The sequence below is a fragment of the Zootoca vivipara genome, chromosome 5, assembly GCF_963506605.1.
Source record: "Zootoca vivipara chromosome 5, rZooViv1.1, whole genome shotgun sequence".
Taxonomy (NCBI): domain Eukaryota; kingdom Metazoa; phylum Chordata; class Lepidosauria; order Squamata; family Lacertidae; genus Zootoca; species Zootoca vivipara.
Genome location: NC_083280.1, coordinates 28,758,524 through 28,782,647, shown reverse-complemented (window position 1 = coordinate 28,782,647; position 24,124 = coordinate 28,758,524). Strand labels below are relative to the sequence as shown.

At 42.4% G+C, this 24,124-nt stretch overlaps 1 protein-coding gene across 3 annotated transcripts in view; it reads right to left on the bottom strand.

Annotated features, from left to right (window-relative positions):
- The window catches only part of SPHKAP (SPHK1 interactor, AKAP domain containing), an 81,484-nt gene that overhangs the window by 44,563 nt on the left and 12,797 nt on the right, over window positions 1-24,124 (bottom strand). For all 3 annotated transcript variants that reach the window (XM_035133407.2, XM_060274526.1, XM_060274525.1), the window contains exons 2-3: window positions 14,499-14,601; window positions 1,415-1,525 (exon numbers count right to left, since the gene is read on the bottom strand). In XM_035133407.2, the coding sequence (XP_034989298.2) occupies window positions 1,415-1,525; window positions 14,499-14,601 (214 nt within the window). The remainder of the gene's footprint in view (window positions 1-1,414; window positions 1,526-14,498; window positions 14,602-24,124) is intronic.

The following is a 24,124-nucleotide window of genomic DNA, read 5'->3' as shown; positions in this document are numbered from 1 at the left end:
GTTATTTTATCCCTGTTACAGCCAGCAAATGATTAACACAGACAAGTGTGAAGCAGATGGGCTAGTAAACAATTTTGTGATCTAATAATAATAAGGGACATGTGGAACGCTGGAACAGAGAGGACATTGTATCTTGGCTGTATTCCTTCACATTTACTAATGAGAAGGCCACATGATGACACGCCCTTAAAAGGCCTTGTGTACAGGGAGTCATTGATGTACCATCTTTGGGAAAGAGCTGTGGCTTGTTGTTGCCACGGTTTTAACCTCCAACTAACTTATTCTTCTTCCTTTGTAGAATATAATTAAGGTGTTTTAAAGACTGAGCTAGGGATTAAACTAAAAATACCTCTCTAGTAATAACAGCTTTGGTTAGGGGAGGAAACAAAGACCCAAAAATGCAAAGCTTTTTTTAAAAAAATAAAAAATAAAGGGGAGCTTGACTCATGCTCACTGTTGAAAGATAAAGTAACTACACACACCACTAATACTCAGTTGGCATGCCAAATACTAGGAACAATGCTTGAAAGCAATGTAAGAACACAAACAGACCTGTGGGATGCACAGCTTGCCTCCACTCCCCATTATAACCGAATTGTTCTTGTTGATTAAAAAATGGGCAGCAAAATGCATGCCTTATGAAGTTATTCCTACAGTAACCATAATTGCTACTGGTGGTGGTTCAGAGATAGCATGAACACAGCATTAAAGACAGGTGTGGGAAATGTGTAGCAGTCCAGATATTGTTGGACTACAACTCCCATCATCCATGCCCATTGGCCATGCTGGCTGGGGTTTAAGGGAGTTGGACTACTGCATAAGGAAAGCATCTTTAAATAAGTAATCTGGGAAGAGTAAGTTCTGTTCTGTTCTACGCACAGTTCTCCTTACCAATATTCAAGTTGCAAATGTATACCTATGGTTGCTTAACTAGCTCTTAAGCCAAATAACCACTCTTCATGTTACAATTTCTCTATACTTGGTTATAAACATGCATCGTTCTACAGAGCAACCTCCATTAGAGGAGAAATGTAATATGAAAAGAAGTCCTAAACGCAACTTGTTAAAAGTTGAATGCGGCCAAAATACTATATAAGTTTCAATTTAACAAAAGCCACATCACTGACACCTTTTCCCTTCCACTCTGGGTAGTCTTCTCTCTTGAGATCAATCTCACCTGCCACTCCTTCTCCTGCTCTGTAATCCTCTAATCTCATTTGAGCCAGCCCTGATAGCAGAAATCAGGAACATGCAGTAGAGTTGCGTAATTTCGTTTTTGATTGTCTAAATAGTTGACTGTGTTTGTGCTAATATGCAGTGGTTTTCAAACAACAAGCCAATACATTTTCAGATTTACGATTCATTCACTACACATTTCTTCTCCTGCTAGGGTTCGGATCGCTCAAGGACTTACAGAGGCATAGTTCTTCTCCAACTTGTCCTCCACGATGCCAATCCGGCATGGTGTCCTCTGATTCTGGAACCAGTAGTCTGTTGATTCTAGCAGGCTGTTACTGCAGAGAACCTGTGGAAACACAAGATTTCATAGTCTTCCTTCCACCAAAGTCATGAAGCCTGGATGCTGCATCACTGGAAGTCTTCAAATCAATTTTGCTTTCAAGTCATCAAGCAAATTTAAAGAGGTAAGTCCCCCCCCCCAAAAAAAGGGATAGGGTGAGACAGGGCAAGGAAAGAAATTCCAGTCCTTTTGCAGCACGGTGACATGACGTGGCAACCCAGCAGAACTTACACCAGCAAAACTGGTGGTGGAAGTCAAACTTTATTTTAAAGGCTTGTTTTCCAAAATTTCACTTTGGAAGCTCAAACCATCATGTAGGTTCTTAACTATGACTATCACAATTCACGTATCTGAACGCTGCCATTGGGCTCATCTGGATGCAACAATATTGGCTTAATAAAACAAGGTTTATTCAACAATCACTGTGCCTGCATGCTCCATTCTTGTTCCCCCTCTTCAATTCCTGGACATTGACTTTGATGCCTAAATAGTGATTACTTAAAACTAGCACCTGACACGGGAAACTGTGGTTTAATCTTGGACTTAAAACCATTAGGACATTATCATGGTTTCAGGTTGTAGCGTACAATCCAATATTAAAATTCGAATTTACATCATTTTTGATGTAATAAAAAATGGAAGTAATCATGATACGAGACCAAAAGCCATGGAAGGAGCGATGGGGAAGAAGGGAAAATGTGCAGGGATAATGTTAAATTCCTAGCCTACTAAACCATGGCTTCATTTGCTTTCTGCGCTATCTTTTGTTAGGATGCCTGAGTGGAGCCTGAGAAAGGAAGACTGTCATCTCTCTTCCGGTGTGATTCTGTGAAATTGTACTTTCACTTTTACGCTGTTCTGCTTGTTCTCGGAGCTGGAGAGATCAGGTGCCATAATGCTGTTGTCTGTAAATAAATAGTAGTTTAGAACTGCGATGTCTCTTTCCTTTTGCTGTGTCAAGGCTAGTGTGAATAAATCAAGTTGCTTTATGGATCGCTGGAGCGCCCTGGAGAAGAAGGGGATGCCTTTTCTAGAGCTATGCTCACTGGAGGACGCTAGGAGATGGGGGGAGGGGGCGCTGCAGATAGCCCGGAGCGCTCTCCCAACATCTTTCACATGTTTCACATGTTTCAGTCCATCATCTGGCTAGTGTTCAAAACAAAAACTCATTGTGTCCTCAAGAACTGAACTTCTGGGCCAGGCTTTTGTTAGCACAAACCTGGAACCTGCCCAAACTAAGCAGCGAGTGCTCGGTCCCTGTTTCTTTAAAGCAAAACTTTTTTAAAATAATGCATTAATACCTTTAAATAATTTTTTCCCCTAGATCATTATGTTTCTATACAAGGGATTTTCTCATTTTGCATTAAAATGGGTTTCCCTCCTTTTAAAGCCACGCTTCGTTGAAATGCCTCTTTTTTTAATTTAAAAAATGGTGACATTAGCTCAAAATGGCAAGCAGTGACACCACACATATATTTGGTGCTAAGCATATTGTAATAAAGTATACTTATTATTCTAGGCTCTGATTCTGTAATGTGAATGGGATGCCATTTGCCACATTTGAAAATAAGCACAATAAATAACACCATATTCAAGTGATTGGAAAGGTACATAAAAATTCATATGCGTGAACTATCGTGGGAAATGAACTGCACATTATGTGCTAGTAAAATATAAACAATGTGATGCAAATTCCTTCTCTTTTAGGGATTTCACTACTAGTTGAAGGCAATTATACATTTGAACACTGGAATCCTATATATGTCTACGCAAAAGCAAATCCTGTTGAATTCAATGGGACTTGCTCCCAGGTAAGTACAGGTATCATAGCAGCTTCACAGCACATCTTATACATGCCTATTCAAGAAGTACGTCCCACTGAATACATTGAACTAATAATCATGTAATCATTCTGTTTGGCACAAATAATTGTGCTTAATAAAAATAATACAAGCAAATGGTTCCGGGGGGGGGGGGATATTGCTGCAGTGTTTTGCTTACACAAGAATCCACAACTTGGAGAACGACTTTGCTGTTTGCATAAAGGGATATAACTGTCTCTCTCATGCATTTCACTTTGAGTTTGGAGTACAGCAGGGGGCGGAGATTGACTTGAAATATAATAATAATAATAATTTATTATTTATACCCCGCCCATCTGGCCGGGTTCCCCCAGCCACTCTGGGTGGCTTCCAACAAAACATTAAAATACAGAAATCCATCAAACATTAAAAGCTTCCCTAAACAGGGCTGCCTTGAGATGCCTTCTAAAGGTCTGGTAATTGTTGTTCTCTTTGACCTCTGGTGGGGGGGCATTCGACAGGGTGGGTGCCACTACCGAGAAGGCCCTCTGCCTGGTTCCCTGTAACTTGGCTTCTCGTAGCGAGGGAACCGCCAGAAGGCCCTCGGCGCTGGACCTCAGTGTCCGGGCAGAACGATGGGGGTGGAGACGCTCCTTCAGGTATACTGGACCGAGGCCGTTTAGGGCTTTAAAGGTCAACACCAACACTTTGAATTATGCTCGGAAAGTCATCAGTTGGCATGAAAAAATCTGAAATGTATGAAATAATAGTTTGGGGATAAATTCATGTGCATAGAGATAATTAAGAGATTATTATTGTTAGCAGCCGTCTGTCTTGAAAGACAATGGAGTGCACCTCCAGGGGCGAAGTCAAACTGCTGGAGAATCACAGCGCCTGCTGTGGCTGCAGAGACTGGTAACTAGTAAGTTCCTCCTGCATTGTTTTTACTGCATTAGCAGCATGGTAATACAGTCACACCTCCGTTTATGACCACAATTGGTTCCGGGGAGCCGGTTGCTCCCCAAGTTCGTAGCTTCCCAAGGCACGCTTCTCCGCGTGCGTGAAGCGCTGATAGAGCGCTTCCGCGCACGCATGCTCTGCACAGATCGTTCTGTGCATCCAAGCGCCACGGAACCCGGATGTAAACACTTCTGGGTCCGCAGTGATTGGAAACCGAAGCGGTCGCAAACGGAGGCGGTCGCAAACGGAGGTTTGACTGTAATAATAAGAATAAGAATAAGAATAATATTTTATTTATACCCCGTCCAGCTGGCTAATAATAATAATAATAATAATAATAATTTATTTATACCCCCCGCCCATCTGGCTGGGTTTCCCCTGCCACTCTGGGCGGCTTCCAACAGAAAAATAAAATACAATAATCTATTAAACATTAAAAGCCTCCAGGGCTGCCTTCAGATGTCTTCTAAAAATCTGGTAGCTGGTAATTAAGAGATGGATGCAAAATAATTATGAAACTTCCACCTGGCAGTTTTATCGGATACCACATCAGTATATTGGCATCTTAGCAAGATTAGCTCTCATAATCAGTTTCTCACTAGAAATAACATTCTCCCACCCATGGGGGGGGGGAAGCCTGCCTTTTCACATAGGAGCATAGCTGCCAAGTTCTCCCTTTTTTAAAGGGAAATTCCTTTATGCTGAATAGGCTTCCTCGCGAGAAAAGGGAAAACTTGGCAGCTATGCATAGGAGTACATATGGTCCTATGGTGTGGAGTGGGAAATCCGTGGCCCCCCAGATGTTGTTGGACCTATCAATGCCAGCCAACATGGCCAACGATCAGGAATTATGGGAGCTGTAGCTCAACAACAACATCTGGAAGGCTACAGGTTCTCTCATCTTGATTTAACTAAAGGAGTAACAGCCACAGCAGGAACACTTACTGAAAAACACTTCATAATGCTATTCATTATCTCCCTCCAAGTGTCTGTACTGAGCAATGTTTTCAGCTTAATTTCAGGGAAGCAGCAATTTGCATGGACCTACATGTGTTAATTCATGTAAATGAATGCCTGTTTAAAATAGGCAATCAACATAGAGTAAGTGCCGGAAGATAAACGGTCAGCTATTCATCCAATCATGGTAATGGAAATAAGATGAGGCTATTTGTTACCTGTTTGCGTAGGAGAGCTGAGTCGTTTGACTTCATTATAATAAAGCAGTTTATGATGCAAGAATGATGGGATTTGCTCCTTGAATTGGCTCTTGGCAACTTTTTTTATTTGCAAAATATGCTAATATGCATACACAGTCTTTACCTGGTACATTGGAATCCTAATGAAAAATAGACGTATTTCCCCACAATCTGCACAATGCCATTTACATAAAATCATAAGGATTTTCATGATAGCCAACTAAGCTTTACTCAGAGTAGACCCACTGAAATTCATGAACGCGGCTTTAATTTCAGTATGCCTGCTGTGATTAAAGCATAGTTGAATATCTCCCTTTAAATATATATATTCATACTCGATCACAAGACATCAGATTTTGGGACAAAGTATGTGAAATATTCAGTTTTTAAACATGCAATAGGAATGGGAAGGGATTGCTGTCCTGTTGCTTTGAGACTGTTCCTTGGTGCTACAGGGATGGGTGAATTCCTGATGGCGACTGCCACCGGCCTGATCCAGAAGCAAGTTAGAGGGGCTTGTTTAAGAATATTAATTCCAGGCGACTTAAATCTAAGAGCTGCCTTACATTCGACACCAAGGTAGAGAGAGTATGTGAAAGTGATTGGCACAGCCAGCCCCCATCATTTCATATCATGTCAAAAGCCACCCTAGGCAACCTAATGATAGATTATTCTTGCCGCTGGTAATATGCAGGTAACTCCCAGGTGGAACTGTTCCATGAGGATTCAAGGATATTTAAGGAATGGCAATTAGATTGCACTGAGGTTATCTAAGGTGAAGCGGAGTAGGGAGGAATCAAGTTCCCTTCCCACCATGTCTCAGTACTTTATTGCCTTCAGGATACCCACACCTGGCTAAGACTGAACAAAATGACCTGACTCTTTAGGGATGGAGGAGAATGTCAGGAGAATACGAATATATGGCAAATTTTGTGGAAAACGCTGATCTCTTAGCAGAAAGGTGAAGGGCTCAAGCAAAGTAAACAAAAATGAAAGGAAATATGTAAACAGGTATACAAGGGAATTTTGACACAGAAACCGAAATAGAGAAAAGGCTGGAAGTCACCACAGGGTGGAGGGGGTGAAGGGCTGATAGGGGTTTTTCTTTATTGTTTGCAAATATTTTTTGCAAATATTCATATTCAAATGAAAGTATAGTACAACGAATGAAAAACAGAGTGGATGTATAGATTGATACATTCGTATTTTCATTTTCTTTTCTTTATTCTGTATCTATTTTTTCTTTTTTATATATGTTTGTATTTTCTTAATTTTGTAATATATGGAAGGAAGATCAATATATATATATATATATATATATATATATATATATATATATATATATATATATATATATATATATATATTTGTTGTTTAGTCGTTTAGTCGTGTCCGACTCTTCGTGACCCCATGGACCATAGCACGCCAGGCACTCCTGTCTTGCACTGCCTCCCGTAGTTTGGTCAAACTCATGTTCGTAGCTTCGAGAACACTGTCCAACCATCTTGTCCTCTGTCGTCCCCTTCTCCTAGTGCCCTCAATCTTTCCCAACATCAGGGTCTTTTCCAAGGATTCTTCTCTTCTCATGAGGTGGCCAAAGTATTGGAGCCTCAGCTTCACGATCTGTCCTTCCAGGGAGCACTCAGGGCTGATTTCCTTAAGAATTGATAGGTTTGATCTTCTAGCAGTCCATGGGACTCTCAAGAGTCTCCTCCAGCACCATAATTCAAAAGCATCAATTCTTCGGCGATCAGCCTTCTTTATGGTCCAGCTCTCACTTCCATACATCACTACTGGGAAAACCATAGCTTTAACTATACGGACCTTCGTCGGCAAGGTGATGTCTCTGCTTTTTAAGATGCTGTCTAGGTTTGTCATTGCTTTTCTCCCAAGAAGCAGGCGTCTTTTAATTTCGTGACTGCTGTCACCATCTGCAGTGATCAAGGAGCCCAAGAAAGTAAAATCTCTCACTGCCTCCATTTCTTCCCCTTCTATTTGCCAGGAGGTGATGGGACCAGTGGCCATGATCTTGGTTTTTTTGATGTTGAGCTTCAGACCATATTTTGCGCTCTCCTCTTTCACCCTCATTAAAAGGTTCTTTAATTCCTCCTCACTTTCTGCCATCAAGGTTGTGTCATCTGCATATCTGAGGTTGTTGATATTTCTTCCGGCAATCTTAATTCCTGCTTGGGATTCATCTAGTCCAGCCTTTCGCATGATGAATTCTGCATATAAGTTAAATAAGCAGGGAGACAATATACAACCTTGTCGTACTCCTTTCCCAATTTTGAACCAATCAGTTGTTCCATATCCAGTTCTAACTGTAGCTTCTTGTCCCACATAGAGATTTCTCAGGAGACAGATGAGGTGATCAGGCACTCCCATTTCTTTAAGAACTTGCCATAGTTTGCTGTGGTCGACACAGTCAAAGGCTTTTGCATAGTCAATGAAGCAGAAGTAGACGTTTTTCTGGAACTCTCTAGCTTTCTCCATAATCCAGCGCATGTTTGCTATTTGGTCTCTGGTTCCTCTGCCCTTTCGAAATCCAGCTTGCACTTCTGGGAGTTCTCGGTCCACATACTGCCTAAGCCTGCCTTGTAGAATTTTAAGCATAACCTTGCTAGCGTGTGAAATGAGCGCAATTGTGCGGTAGTTGGAGCATTCTTTGGCACTGCCCTTCTTTGGAATTGGGACGTAGACTGATCTTCTCCAATCCTCTGGCCATTGCTGAGTTTTCCAAACTTGCTGGCATATTGGGTGTAGCACCTTAACAGCATCATCTTTTAAAATTTTAAATAGTTCAGCTGGAATATCATCACTTCCACTGGCTTTGTTATTAGCAGTGCTTTCTAAGGCCCATTTGACTTCACTCTCCAAGATGTCTGGCTCAAGGTCAGCAAACACACTACCTGGGGTGTACGAGACCTCCATATCTTTCTGGTATAATTCCTCTGTGCATTCTTGCCACCTCTTCTTGATGTCTTCTGCTTCTGTTAGGTCCTTACCACTTTTGTCCTTGATTATGATAATCTTTGTACGAAATGTTCCTTTCATATCTCCAATTTTCTTGAACAGATCTCTGGTTTTCCCCATTCTATTGTTTTCCTCTATTTCTTTGCATTGCTCATTTAAGAAGACCCTCTTATCTCTCCTTGCTGTTTTTTGGAAATCTGCATTCAGTTTCCTGTATCTTTCCCTATCTCCCTTGCATTTTGCTTGCCTCCTCTCCTCCGCTATTCGTAAGGCCTCGCTGGACAGCCATTTTGCCTTCTTGCATTTCCTTTTCCTTGGGATGGTTTTCGTTGCTGCCTCCTGTATAATGTTACGAGCCTCCATCCATAGTTCTTCAGGCACTCTGTCCACCAAATCTAAATCCTTAAACCTGTTCCTCACTTCCACTGTGTATTCATAAGGGATTTGATTCAGATTGTATCTTACTGGCCCAGTGGTTTTTCCTACTTTCTTTAGTTTAAGCTGGAATTTTGCTATAAGAAGCTGATGATCTGAGTTACAGTCAGCTCCAGGTCTTGTTTTTGCTGACTGTATAGAGCTTCTCCATCTTTGGCTGCAGAGAATATAATCAATCTGATTTCGATGCTGCCCATTTGGTGATATCCATGTGTAGAGTCGTCTCTTGTGTTGTTGGAAGAGAGTGTTTGTGATGACCAGCTTGTTCTCTTGACAGAACTCTATTAGCCTTTGCCCTGCTTCATTTTGAACTCCAAGGCCAAACTTGCCAGTTGTTCCTTTTATCTCTTGATTCCCTACTTTAGCATTCCAATCCCCTGTAATGAGAAGAACATCCTTCTTTGGTGTCATTTCTAGAAGGTGTTGTAGGTCTTCATAGAATTGGTCAATTTCACTTTCTTCAGCTCCGGTAGTTGGTGCATAAACTTGGATTACTGTGATGTTAAAAGGTCTGCCTTGGATTCGTATCGAGATCATTCTGTCATTTTTGAGATTGCATCCCATTACAGCTTTTGCCACTCTTTTGTTGACTATGAGGGCCACTCCATTTCTACTACAGGATTCTTGCCCACAGTAGTAGATATGATAGTCACCCGAACTGAATTCGCCCATTCCCTTCCATTTTAGTTCACTGATGCCCAGGATGTCGATATTTATTCTTGTCATCTCATTTTTGACCACATCCAGCTTACCTCTATTCATGGTTCTTACATTCCAGGTTCCTATGCAATATTTTTCTTTACAGCATCGGACTTTCCTTTCGTATTATATATATATATATATATATATATATATATATATATATATATATATATATATATATATATAATACGAGCTGGTGAAACATACATATTTTTGGCAGGCCTCCTCCTGTCTCCAGAAAGCAAGCACAATTCTTGTGCACGTCTACTCAGGAATTTGACACAGAAACCGAAATAGAGAAAAGGCTGGAAGTCACCACAGGGTGGTTAAACAACAACAACAGTTTAATGGGGCTCACTTTCAGGTTAAGTACAACACAGGAAGCTGTCCTATACCAAGGCAGACCACTGGTCCACCTGGCTCAGAATTGTTCTCTACACCAATAGGCAGTGGCTTTCCAGGGCTTCAGACATGGGGCCTCTCTCAAGCCCTACCATGAGAAGTTGGGATCTTTGCAACGCAAAGCAGTTATTCTTCCACTAAGCTAAAGCCCTTCCTCTAATTCAGACTCGGGGTTCATTTCTCTTTTAGAAGGAAGTGGTAGGTTGAGTGGTGTCATTCACTGTTAGCATTGCTCTGTTATTGTCCTAATATTACTCTTTAAAAAATTGCCATGCCTTTATGGTCTAATAAAAGGTTTTCAAATAGAAGGGCATGTTAAACAATAGCTGCTACCACTTCTGCAACAACAGTAATTCCCCCATTTAAAGCTATCTAGAGTGTAAGGCTTACTATATCAAATTGACTATGATATTGCCTAATCAAATAATTAATTTCCACTGTTGGCATTTTTGCACAAAACAGTACCGCATTCATCGCACCCTAGGAGTTTTTAACCACAAAAATTTGAGACAATTGCTTGAGACAAGAGAGGATTTTTCAAGAAAGACCGGTAGAACAGTCCCTTCTGAGTATGAGCACCCAAATAAAACCTTTCATTATTTCTGAGGCAGAATGGTTCCCTACATCAAACAAACCAGCAAAGTTTAACAACTCAAAGGCCGAACTTTGACATAAACCTAACAGGAAAAGGCTTGATTCAGTCTTGGTTTGCTTAATATAATCCCTTTACTCCTCATATTAACTCTTAACTCTTCATGTTAATAGATCAGTTGAATGAGATGCTTTTTTAAGATGCTTAACAGGAAAATTGGGGGGGGGGGTTCCTGCTGAAATACTATTTGTATTTCAAATCCCAGGTACTGTGGTTGAAGCAATGAAATGGGATGCTTAGGAGACTCTAGAATCTGCTTCATTGAGCATGCAATGGCATTTCAGAAATGTTTGAGAAAGGTGACATCCTGATTAAGAGGAAGGATTTGGAATAGAATAGATGATCCTTGTGGGTACCTCTAACCCTATGATTCCATGATGAAAATCCCATCTCCATCCTCTCAAAAACTGTATGACGTAGGCCATTATCTTCCCATTCCACAAACAGAAAACTGAGAATCCACAATGTTATTTTTCCAAGATCGTTAAGAGAATTCATGGCTGAGAAGTCTAAGTGACAATGTCTCCACTGCCCCCAAAACAAACAAAGCCCTTTGCCACTTCCGTCTAGACTGAACTGTCACGATTATCCAGTGTGTTGTCAACTGTCAATCAGTGAACACAAACAGTATCTAACAATACATGCAATGAAAACTTAATAGTTTTGCCCGGGGGGGGGGGGGGAAAGCAGCCCATAAATTCAGTATAACCTCATCATTCTCTAAGTGACTAATATTACAGATGAATCCTACACATGTCTATTGGGAGTAAGTCCCACTGAATTCAATGGGCTTACTCCCAGGTAAATCAGTATAGAATTGCAGCTTTAATATGTAATGGAGCTCTGCTCCACACAGGAGATGGCAACATGCTTTTGCCTGGAAGTCTTAATTGCTATAGTTAATTAAAGCTCATCAAAAAGAGATGAGCATAAAACAGGCAAAACAAGATGAGAGTTTGGTGGCTTGTTCTTTTTGAAAGCATTTTTTGAAATGGGGACAGTGAACTGATCTTTGGCACCTTGGATGGGATGTGTAATTTATTCTCTGCCAGTGGCAGTCCATTGCAAATGATAAATCTACTTTTTTAAAAAAGAGAGAACGAAATCCATTAAATTAATAAAATGTGTGGAGAGAAGCTGATGGGCTGTAATGGCTTATGATGAGGACTCAGAGACATTTCCCATGTTAACACATCTTATAATAACCCTTTCAATTTACATCAATTCCTGCTATTGTCAAAATACAGGTGAATCATATTTATGTGGAATGGAATATTTATTTTTGGTTACATAGAATATTAAATGAGCTGTCAAGAGGCTGCAGTAAAAACAGAGAGGTTCTCCCACACTGAAATAGGGGTCAAAGTTGGCCACATTTTGCTGTTTCCATGCTTTGCCTGTAAAATACAGAAAATGAGCTTGGGGATCTCCCTCATAAGGAAATGTATGTGCTCCCAGTGTGGGAGCATCCCAGAGCATTGAATCATAGAACTGTAGATTCAGAAGCGGTCCCAAGACTCACCTACAGTCGTACCTCGGGTTACGACCACCTCGGTTTGTGAACAATTTGGGTTACTAACTGCGCAAACCCGGAAGTGTTTTCACCCCACGCGCGTGCGCAGAAGCAGCGCGCGGGCGGTCTGCGCATGCGCAAAGTGCGAAAATTGCAAAAATAGCGCTTTGCGCATGCAGAAAATGGCACTTCGGGTTGCGTTCGGGTTACGAACTTTTCGGGTTACGAACTGCGATCCGGAACGGATCGTGTTCGTAACCCGAGGTATTACTGTAGTCAAATTCCCTACAATGCTGTCCATGTCTCACTTTGGAATGTTACAGAACTGCAAAAGCAGAAAACAGACTCAAAGCTCGTTAAAATGTTCAAAAGCTCGAAAAAAAATTCAATCGAGACTGAAGAACTCTAAGATGCCAACATCTTTAGCACTGAAATTTAGGAAACCTACATGAATGCAACTATCTACAGGTAAGGTCTAGTATTGGGGACCTGGAGGTCACATTTAGCTACCAATATAGCTTGTCCTATAGAAAAGTTTTCACATCACTTCTAACACTGGTCACCACAAACTGAAATAGGAATAGCATTCTGTAAGTAGAGTGAAACCCTGGAATAGGCCATTCTCTGATCAGCCAGCCAGCTCACCTTAGCAGGCAGGAGAGCTTAAGAATGGCTTCATAATGTCAGAATGAAACTAAAGCCCTCAGAGATGTGCATGGTCAGCAGAAATCCTGTTCTAGATATCTGACAAATTGTAGATAGCTAACAAAGCAGTGCAGACCAATATCAAACTACTTTTTCTTCTTCTTTTTGGAATAGAATTCTCAGTCTCAAGCAAAGCTAGCGGCAGATATGACTCATAAACTGAATCCACTGTGAGGATTCACTTAGGCACCATTATAGCTCTCAGCTGAGCTGTCTTAAAAGAAGCTGCCAAATGAGAGAAAGATTCTGCCCTCCACTGAGCTTGTCTGGTTGTACCTGGATGTGAGCAACATGAGTCCAGCGCATGACATGAAGGCATAGGAAGCCACCACCACCTTGATGAAGCTAGGAAGGCCCGAGTCCGGTCAGTGTCCAGACTGAAGACTTACCTGAGTACCACATCTACACTGTCTTAGGTTTCACAATGGATGGAAGGAAGGTGGAATATAAGAAAACAAAATTATAAATAAAATGCTTCATCCATTGCCTGACTCAAATAAAGCAAATACTGTATGTGGTATGCGTGCTCCTTCACATGTAATGGGAAGTGATGGTGCAAGGCAGGGCCGTCTTAAGTGCCCCTGGCGCCGTGGTGTGCCGGACCCCTCCGGCGCCCTGCCGCCCTGTTTCCCAGCGTGGTGGGCGGGTGGGCACAGCACAGCTGCCACAGGCGCTGCTGCACAGCGGGCGGGCAGGCACAGCGCGGTTGCCGTGGGCGCAGCTGCACGGCGGACCAGCGGGCCAGTGGGCAGGCGCAGCTCGCGGCGCCCTCCTGGCGGGCCAGCACCGTGGTGCCCTGCGCCATCCAGCCTGGCCGTAGGGCCGGCCCTGGTGCAAGGAGCCCAACATCTCTCCCCATATGCTATAGAGCTCGCCCATAGTTTGCCACGTGTCCATTTGGCCTTGCTTCCTTTTCCTTTTATTTTCTGAACTCGAAATGTGGAGTACAAGTTGAGATATTAGCTCAATTGCCTGTCGTAATCTTAAATCTTAATTACATTTGGAGCTTTTCCCACTTAGCAAGTTTTTTTTCTAAGAAGGATATCCGCAGGAAATCAATTTCCATCTTATTTACTTCAGCTAACTGAAAATAGAATAACGACTGTGAATATTATCACTGGTAAGTACACTTAATGCCTGACCCATTCCAACCAAGCTGATGATACATATGATTCAGCTCAGAGGTCCCAGACATACATGGAGTGGGCAACTCATCCCCTCAATCAAGTGCTAGGACTCAAGTCTACCCTTTCTGTCCATGCCCAGTCACAGAAACTCCAGTGGTGGAGCATCTGTGTTCACTTTCCTAGAACCATTTGCCCTTGAGAGTTTCATTGGCCCAAGCCGCAGTTTGTCTCTACAGTGAAAGGAGCACAGCAAGATCAGGTTGTCCATAAACACAAGACACCAAACATTTTTGGCATATCCAGCCAATGCATTTTTTTTGCCCATATCCAGATGTTCATGCTGAATTTTGCATTTCATATTTTTTATTTACCGTACAGCTTGGGCTTCAATCACTATTGAGACAACAGCTCAGCAGTACAGTCAACCTGCTGGTTAAGAATAACGCAAGCTTATTTTAATAATGCAAAGTTTATTTTAATAATGCAATCTGATTAATAATAATGCAAGTTACCTTCTTACATGCTGTGACCGAGCTTCCAAGACTGCTTCCTGAACTATCTGTGCCACTGCTCTGGTGCTCTGAAACTTCATACATCAGTGGGGATTCAAAGTTGCTGAAGAGAGAAAATCATTTAGTGACTCATTGGCATAAACAAATCAAATACGGCTTCATTTTTAAGTCCTTCCCAACACAGATCACTTCAATCCCTGCTGTTTTCTAGGTTGGCAGTGCAAGTCTATTGACTGGCTCATTTTGCTGCTTTTGGAAGTATGCTCTAAAATAACTCCCTGGTGCCATTTAAAAACTGAGAATAAAGACCTTAGCTGGACATAACAGCATCTGTCCGGCTTCAACAATACAATTAAGTGTTCTCTTCCTCCTCAAGTACAGTTCTAGAGACGCAACTGATATGCAATGGCAGCATTCACTCAGCTTGACAGATTCCAAGATAAAAACAAACAAACTTCATGCTGTGCTTCAGCCTTTGCCAACCTGGTATACTGTATATTTTGGATTAATGTTCCAATCAAGCTCCAGCCAGCTAGCTCTACTGGCTCGTAGTCCCAAAACATCTGAGGGCACCAGGTTGGCAAAAGCTGCTATGCCTCATCCAAGTCCCCTGATTAACACCCAGGGGAAAAAAGACAAATTACTGTACAGCTATTCAGAGACAAAACAACAACAAAAAGTACAATGGGGATGACTGGACTAGAGAGCCCAAGCAGGCTTTCTTCATCATCATGGTTAATGTGGTGTGGTGGTGCAGTACACAATGTTGCAAGTGTGAAATCCAGAATTTGCAGACATAGAGGACAGTCAGGCGCAGTTTGTCATGCAGAGCTGACGCAAGTCATAAAATGTTACTACTGATGGATTAGCAACTCATGATGGCAGCCCATGAAACAAAGCTATAAATCATTGCCCTCATCAAATCCACTCCACTGATTTGGCGCCGTGGGTGGCACTTTCATCATACACTAACGGTTGCTACATAATGGTCACACGACATCCACGATGAACCTGCAGAGGGCTCTGCCCACATTCTTTGCTTTTTCATTGCTTTGGGATGCTCTGCCTCCTTGCCTTTGGAGTATTTGGAGAGCAAGTTTACATGGGGTGTGGGGAAGAGGGGAACTAAGGAGCAGATTTTTTTCTCCCCTACAGCTCCCATAGCACTAGAACTTCAGACCAGTCAGCCAAGTTCTTTGGAATTGCTTCCTCACACTGTACATAGTTAAATTATGGAATCCACTACCCCAACTTCAATAGTTTTAAAAGGGCATTAGCCAGATTCATGGAGGGTAAGGTTATATCAATGGCCTTGATGGCTGTATATTAATTCTGGTATCAGATGCAGTATGCCTTTGTATACTGATACACTGGGGAGCAAACGGGGAGGAGTGCTTCTGTGTTCCTGCCATGCTTGTGAGCTTCCTCTAGGCATCCAATTGGCCATTGTGAGAACATAATGCTGGATCCAGCGGAGCTCTCCTTTTGCTCTTATTATGCCCCTTCATTAATTTTCTCAAACACTGCAATGTATTCTGTCTGCAGGCCTTTGATCATCTGTTCCACTGAACTCCCTTGCATCTTACCGGGTTGGACCAACCATCAGGCAGAGTGAGGCTTCCACTTAAGACTGCTGATTTTGGTATCACGGAGGGGCAGAAAACTGCTGGTGGTGCCGTTATTTATCGTAACTGCATTTTTACTTGCCAGAAAGCAGGAGAGGCGGTTGTAGGATTTTCTGCTTCAGGCGCCAAAAGAATCTGGTTGGCCTTGAGTGAAGGTGGGCAGGGAAGGGCCACCATTTGCTACTCTGCCTTGGGCAGCAAAATGTCTTGCTTGCCAATGCTTTTCATCTTAGTCATTCATTTGTTTTCTCTGACTTATTTTATAATGATGCTGAGCTTTTCATGGCTGGCTGAGCTATTCTCAGTTGCTCTGACTCATCTCTGGCACCCTGTTTCAACAGAGTCTCCAAATCCTTACTTGCAATGGCCGGCAAAAGTGAAACTCACTACTGTACTGTGATAGTTGGTTCATTTGTTGGAAGAAACCAGGAATGGGGGGAAACAACAACTCCCCCCTCCCCAGCCAAACAAGGGCTACGTCCACAGCACACATTTAAAGCATCCTTACACCACTTTGACAGTCATTGCTTCCCCCAAAGAATCCTGGGAACTGTATTTGCTAAGAGTATAGGGAATTGTAGTTTTGCAAGAGGTCTCCTAACAACCATCAGCATGCTTAACAAACTACAGCTCCCAGGATTCTTTGCGGGGTAGCCATGACTGTGAAAGGGGTGCTTTAAGCATATGGTGGGGATGTGACTTGGCGGCATAGTAGCAGTTCCTTGTGTTTAAATATGGAACTCAGCCACACATAGGAAAGAGAATGAGATCCAGTTTTAAAATAAAAAAGGGGCATGTGGACAAGTTCAGAATGGTTCCACCACCTGCAGCTCTCTTCCCCACAACTTCTCTGCCAAGTGTTTTTCTCCTCAGCTGAACTTAAGATTCTGGAAATGGCCTTAAAACATTTTAAAAGGGGCTAAAGGGGAAGGATAGTTCTGTACTCACCTGCACACGCCTTTTTGTTTAAAAACTGAACTATCGCACCTTTTACGTGACTGGAACAGTTCCATAGTTAAACATATGGAACTGCCCCCATAATGTCTAGTTTGGCCTTTAAGACTGGGTGGTAGTCACAACACTTTCTGTCTTTAGGCTGTGAGAAATGTTTAACATTTCTTATCACAGTCCAATATGCTGAATTTCAATGTCACAGTTACCAACATTACAGCTGCTTGCTCATTTTTTACTTTGACACAATGCATGTGTTCATACAGACACTTAAATATAAACCGATACAGCTTTTTTTTAAAAAAGTTATGAATTGCTTTTCTATGAGGAAAGATGATAAATACCATGAATTGGTTTGACCATAATCAAGGAACAAACACGCTCCAACAATACAAGTCACCACAAAAAATATGTTTATCTGTTCTTTAGTACCCTGAATTTTTCTACCATTATTTCAAACACATACATATTCGATTCAATCCTATAAAATGGCCTGCTGAGGCCCAGTTCTCATGTAACAGTAAACCATGGCTTAAAATATATCATGGCTTGCTATTAATGATTTGCACCCAACCCTCTCAGCTCCATGTCAGACCGGGGGGGGGGGGGGAGGGAAGCCCAGAGAACTAATTTAGCATTACTTGTGAACAGGTGCTTATGGTTTGTTCCCTTCAGAGAAACCACGATCTGTAATCCCGGAATAAATCTTGGCTTCTGTCCATGGTCTGCTAGGAGAGAAACAGGGAAAAAAACCCGCCGAGTGCTGGTTCACACATAACACTAATCCACCGCTCTGTTTTATCTCCTCACAGGGAAGAGCTGGTGGAAACAAATGAGAAGTGCAAACCAGAATGCTGCTATTCCACATTAAGCCCTGGCCTACAGTTTACAATTTAGAGACTTTGTTAATGAAGCAGCATAGAACAGAACAGAACAGGATAAAAATTAAGAGGTGTTATGTGGATTTTGGGTCTGACACAGCAACTCCTAAGTAGTTTAATACTGGTTTAAAGGGGCAGCATCCCCTTGCAACAGGACAGATCCTCCCTTTAATATACTTCTGCTAAGTATATGAACTGGACAGGTACCCTTTTGCAATGGGCAGTTAAGAGCCTACACTATTTGTACACTACGGACACTCCTGACTTACGAAAGCTACCAAGATTGGAATAAATGTCTTTCTTATCTAAGATCGGGATCAAACTTTTTATTCTATAGTGGAACTGAGGGCTTGTGCCACTGCTGCTTATGTCAATCCATAGGACTGATGCAGAGACAACCAAGGAACAGATGTGCTGTTGCTGCTGCTTATAGGTAAAGGTAAAGGGACCCTTGACCATTAGGTCCAGTCGTGACCGACTCTGGGGTTGCGGCGCTCATCTCGCGTTATTGGCCGAGGGAGCCGGCGTACAGCTTCCAGGTCATGTGGCCAGCATGATAAAGCCGCTTCTGGCGAACCAGAGCAGCACACGGAAATGCCATTTACCTTCCCGCTGTAGCGGTACCTATTTATCTACTTGCACTTTGACATGCTTTCGAACTGCTAGGTTGGCAGGAGATGGGACTGAGCAACGGGAGCTCACCCTGTTGCGGGGATTCGAACAGCCGACCTTCTGATCGGCAAGCCCTAGGCTCTGTGGTTTAACCCACAGCGCCACCTGCGTCCCCTGCTGCTGCTTATAGTTTAATACTATACTTATTCTACAAACCAGTGCTTTTTTTCCTTAAAAAATGTTTAGGGGTACACTCATTTTCCTATTCATATTGAAATACTACCTCTCAATGAGGCCAAACTTAGATTCACAAAATGTTTAGGGGTATGCGTACCTCAGTGTCCCCCCAGAAAAAAGCACTGCTACAAACTACGGTAACTGAAAAGAGGCATGTATGAAGAAACAAAACATGCATTATATTACATTTAAAGGTATCTTGCCAGGCAGTCATCATGTATATGCACAGGGGTTGCAAACGAGGCCCACATACTGTATTCCCAACAAAGGCCTTCCTCAGAGCCCATGGGCTACCCTTTCCTACCCCTTCTCTCATTGAAATAGCCAACAGATAGCTTCTTGGGTTTGTGTCCATAGGCCCAAAAAGGCTGGCAACCTCTGGCTCAGATAATTTCTACCATAGATTTAAATAACAAATTAATTCATTTAACGGCAAGTCAAGAAAAGAAAAAAGGACAAAAGTTTGCATTAATATGAAGTGATAGAGCAGTATGATAGCAGAAAACCTAAAATGTCAGTGTATTTTCTGAGTGACACTGAAAGAAGCAGGCCACATCTCAGCCTGAAGATCAGAGTGACATTTAAATCTCTTGTTTTTAGGGTCACTGGAGAATGAGATATATCTTGCACTGCTGAAGCGCATGGCTATATAACTTCTAAACCCAGATCCGTCTTCCACTTGGCCAGAAGTACAGCAGATAATATGATAAGATATGGGCCAAACGAGTTGTTTGATAAAAAAGGTAAGACCCTCTGAAAGCGAAGTAGCGTTGCTATCTTTGGTCTCTGAAGGAATTAGAAGTGCAGAATTTTGACTCTCCTCTTCATGCATCCACATTTTTCTTCTTTGTGACTGGCAGGCTCTCTGTATGAACATCCAATGCTGGACTGGACTGCAACCGAACATGGCACAAGCTTGGGTAAAAACAAATGAACAACTGCAATAGTGACCATGAGCCAGTTTCCAAGGCCTGGCACCTTGATCTGATAATGCAGTCTCATGTGCACACAAACACAGCTCTTCCATTAAGAACAAAGGAAGCAGCCTTATACTGAGTTAGACCGTTGGTCCATCAGTCTCAGTATTATCTGCGCACTGAATAGCAGAGGTTCTCCAAGGTTTCGGACAGGGTTCTTTCTCAGCCCTAACTGGAGACACTGGGGATTATTCTTATTCTTATTTATTATTTATACCCCGCCCATCTGGCTGGGTTTCCTCCACCACTCTGGGCAGCTTCCAGCAAATACCAAAATACATTAAAATATCACAGATTCCCTAAACAGGGCTGCCTTTAGGTGTTTTCTAAATGTCAGGTAGTTGTTTATCTCCTTGACCTCCAATGGGAGGGCGTTCCACAGGGCGGGCGCCACTACCGAAAAGGCCCTCTGCCTGGTTCCCTGTAGCTTTGCTTCTCGCAGTGAGGGAACCGCCAGAAGGCCCTCGGCGCTGCATCTCAGTGTCCAGGCTAAACGATGGGGGTGGAGACGCTCCTTCAGGTATACAGGACAGAGGCCGTATATAGGGCTTTAAAGGTCAGCACCAACACTTTGAATTGTGCTCGGAAACGTACTGGGAGCCTGGGACCTTCTGCATTCAAAGCAGATCCTCTACTATTGCCCTTCCCCTTGGCAGCAACGGCAAGAGTGTTGGAGCGCAAGCTGTAGTCAGTCAAATGTTCCCGCACTGTTCTGACAACAAGGGAACATATCCAGACTGCAATTTTTTAAATGTAAGAAACAATTTTGTGTAAAAGCCATCTCTCTAAAAAGTTAGTATCCATTTTAACAGCTGGAGAAAGTGAGAAAATAAGGAGCCCGAGGGCCAAAACACTCCCAGGGTTAAATTCGTGAATGCATTAAATGTGTTCTTTTTTTTTTAACAATAGCAGCCATAGGGGAGCTGAACAGAAATGAGAGCATGACACATGGGGGGGGGGAGAGAGTTAATATGCCTAGGCTCAAGTCCTGCAATCTGCACATGGGGTGTGTGTGCCCACCACAAGGCCTGAGGGAAACATTGTGGCATCATATTATTTATTGGCTACCCCCAAACAAAACATTTTTTATTCACTGCTGGTGTACAGTCAGCCACAAGTTAATGTAACCTCACAGGTAACAAGAGGATGTTCCCAGGTCAAGTTCCAATGCTTGTGAAATCACTGGTTGGATTTAGGAAGGTTATTCACAAGCTTGTTGTAAGACCAGTTGAGGCAACATGTACATATATGATGTATTTTGAGCATTTAGGACAAATCACTGGAATTATTATCACATGCCCTTATTATGATGCGCAAAGTCTCCAAGTCCCAGCTTCCCTTGCTGACAAAGAATCCACTTTCCTATTAAGCAATCTGTATCCTTGTTCCTTTAACACCGCTGGAAAAATGTGATGCTATCTAGGCTCTCTAGCCTTGAGGATAAGTAAGTATCCTGCTGCTCTTAGTGCTGTGACTAATTGTGTGAGCAATGGAAGCGTTCCTTTCTTTCGACAAACAACTCTCAATATGCACCCAATGTGACTTGTTCATGCAAGCTGAGAAACCATTTTTAAGACAACCTCCGTACATCACCACTCTGTGGAGTCAATCTTCTCTTAATAAGAATTGACTTGAAGCTGTGTATGTGCAGTTTGTTGGCCCTTTGAGCAGTTTCTGGACAAAATGTTCTAAATCAGCTTTCGCCAACCTGGTTCCCATCAGATGCATGTGATTACAAAACTGGCCGAGGCCGATGGGAGTTGTGGTACAAAATATCTGGAGGGTACCAGGTTGGCTAAGGCTGCTCAAAATGGTTTCCTCATAGTTGACCATAATGAAAGCTCCTATTCTGCATTTCAGCTGCTAACATTACCATAACTGTCAACCCAGTTGGGAAGCTGTGGTTATTTTTGCGTATTTATTCACGGCACTCCCTTTTTGACAAGTGTCAAAGATGTCAAAGATATTCTTCATTCCAAACACTTGTTAAATAGTAAATGTTGTCTTAAAAGCTGGCAGCTTTAACCACAATGGTACAACATTCATGCAATTACTGTAGATTATTTTTTTGTGCACTGCTTCACACTTGATGCCCTTAGCTATCTTTTATATTATCATTCATACTTCCAATCCCCAATAATCTCTCACAAATGCATCACAAAGTATGGAATTTCAAAGAAAGAAAGATATAATATGCAAAGTATCTAATAGAAAAAGATAAGCTTCCTAGTCAATGGTATAATCTGAAACTGTATAGTCCCAAGGAGAATTTAAAGCATTAATATTGGAAGGCCACAATTTGTACCGGAAGGATTGCAAAAAAGACCTATATTTTGTGAACACGTCAACACTGATCTCAAATCCTATAAGAAGTGGGAAATTGCATCCAGGCCCTTGCTTATGCATTAGACCAGGCATAGGCAAACTCGGCCCTCCAGATGTTTTGGGACTACAATTCCCATCATCCCTGACCACTGGTCCTGTTAGCTACGGATAATAATAATAATAATAATAATAATAATAATAATAATAATATTTATACCCCGCCCATCTGGCTGGGTTTCCCCAGCCACTCTGGGCGGCTTCCAACCGAATATTAAAACAGTACAGCATTAAACATTAAAGACTTCCCTAAACAGGGCCGCCTTCAGTTGTCTTCTAAATGTAAAATAGTTAAATGTAAAATAGTTATTTGACATCTGCTGGGAGGGTGTTCCACAGGACGGGTGCCACCTCCAAGAAGGCCCTCTGTCTGGTTCCCTGTAACCTCACTTCTCGCAATGAGGGAACCGCCAGAAGGCCCTCGGTGCTGGATCTCAGTGTCCGGGCTGAATGGTGGGGGTGGAGACGCTCCTTCAGGTATACAGGACCGAGGCCGTTTAGGGCTTTAAAGGTCAGTACCAAGACTTTGAATTGTGCTCGGAAACGTACTGGGAGTTGTAGTCCTAAACATCTGGAGGGCCGAGTTTGCCTATGCCTGCATTAGGCTTAGCATGCATAGGGGATATGCATGCATGAACCCGCACACTGAAAAACAAAGGTAATTGGGTCATGTGAATGGAAACAAAACACTTTGCTTTATGCATGTAGGTGCCTATGCAAACTTCAAAGTGTGCAGGGATGACAGAATGACCCCAACCCATCAACACAAACAATGACATTGTTGATTGCATGCCTGAGACCCAATGGCCACTTGAACAGCGTGTGGCATCTGCTCCCCTCTCCTCCACAACAGCTGGTCACCATTGCCGGTACTGATAGTGCTGACCATCCACTGAGTAGAGTGGCTTGTGTGAAGATTTGTGAGTGGAAGCCCACTTTCAATTGCAGATTTCTCTTGCTGCATTAGGGTGACGGTCAATCATAAACTTTGAACCTATCATCTCATAATATATGGTTCCACCATTGGCATAATTGTCATAATTATAATCCTGCATCTAATCATCTGTGACATAATTATAGTATTGCTATTATATATTTTTATATAACAAGATGTAATATCAATGTCCTAAAGCCAAAATTATATGTAATGTAATAAAAGCTATAAGAGAATCATATCCAACAATTTTTAATGCAGAACAGTAGACCAGCAGAGCATGCTTTTGTATCTTTTCTCTAACAAAAGGGCAAACATCCCCTTTTGGGTCAAGGTACTCAAGAAGGTGGCTTCAGGTACGCTTGGTGGAGGCTGAATTATCTGGGTCCATTTCAGTTTGGCATCAGAACTGGTCATGGGACCCTGCTCATTCTTCTCGGCTTCTCAGCAGCTTTTGGTATCAAGGAATTGGAGGTTGTGGGTGGTTCTGCTCCTACCTCAAGGGCTGTTTCCAGCAAGAAGTTATGGAGGGGCACTGTTCAAGGACATGGGAGCTTTCCTATAGCATCTCAGAGGGTTCCATCTTGTCCTTCATGCTATTTCCAGTCTACATGTAGCCGCTGGCAGCTGTCATCAGGAGACGCAGTCACGATAACTCAGCTGGTACATCGTGAGACTATTAATATGAGGGCTGTGGGTTCACGTTGGGTGAAAGATTCCTGTATTGGAAGGAATTGGAGTAGATAACCCTTGTGGTCCCTTCCAGCTCTACAATTCTCTCTCTATCTCTGATTTGAAATGCAGTGTCACCAGTACTGTATGTAGACAAAATCCAACTCTATCTCTCTGTTCCATCTGAATCAGCAGTGGTGCCTAAAGTGCTAGACAGATGTTTGGAGACAGTGATTGGCTGTATGTGGACCAATACATTGCATGTGAATCCTGAAAAGACAGTGTGTTCTCAATTCCAAGAGATGGGGAAATGACCACATAGATTGTTTTCTTGGTTGCTTGATGTACAAAATAA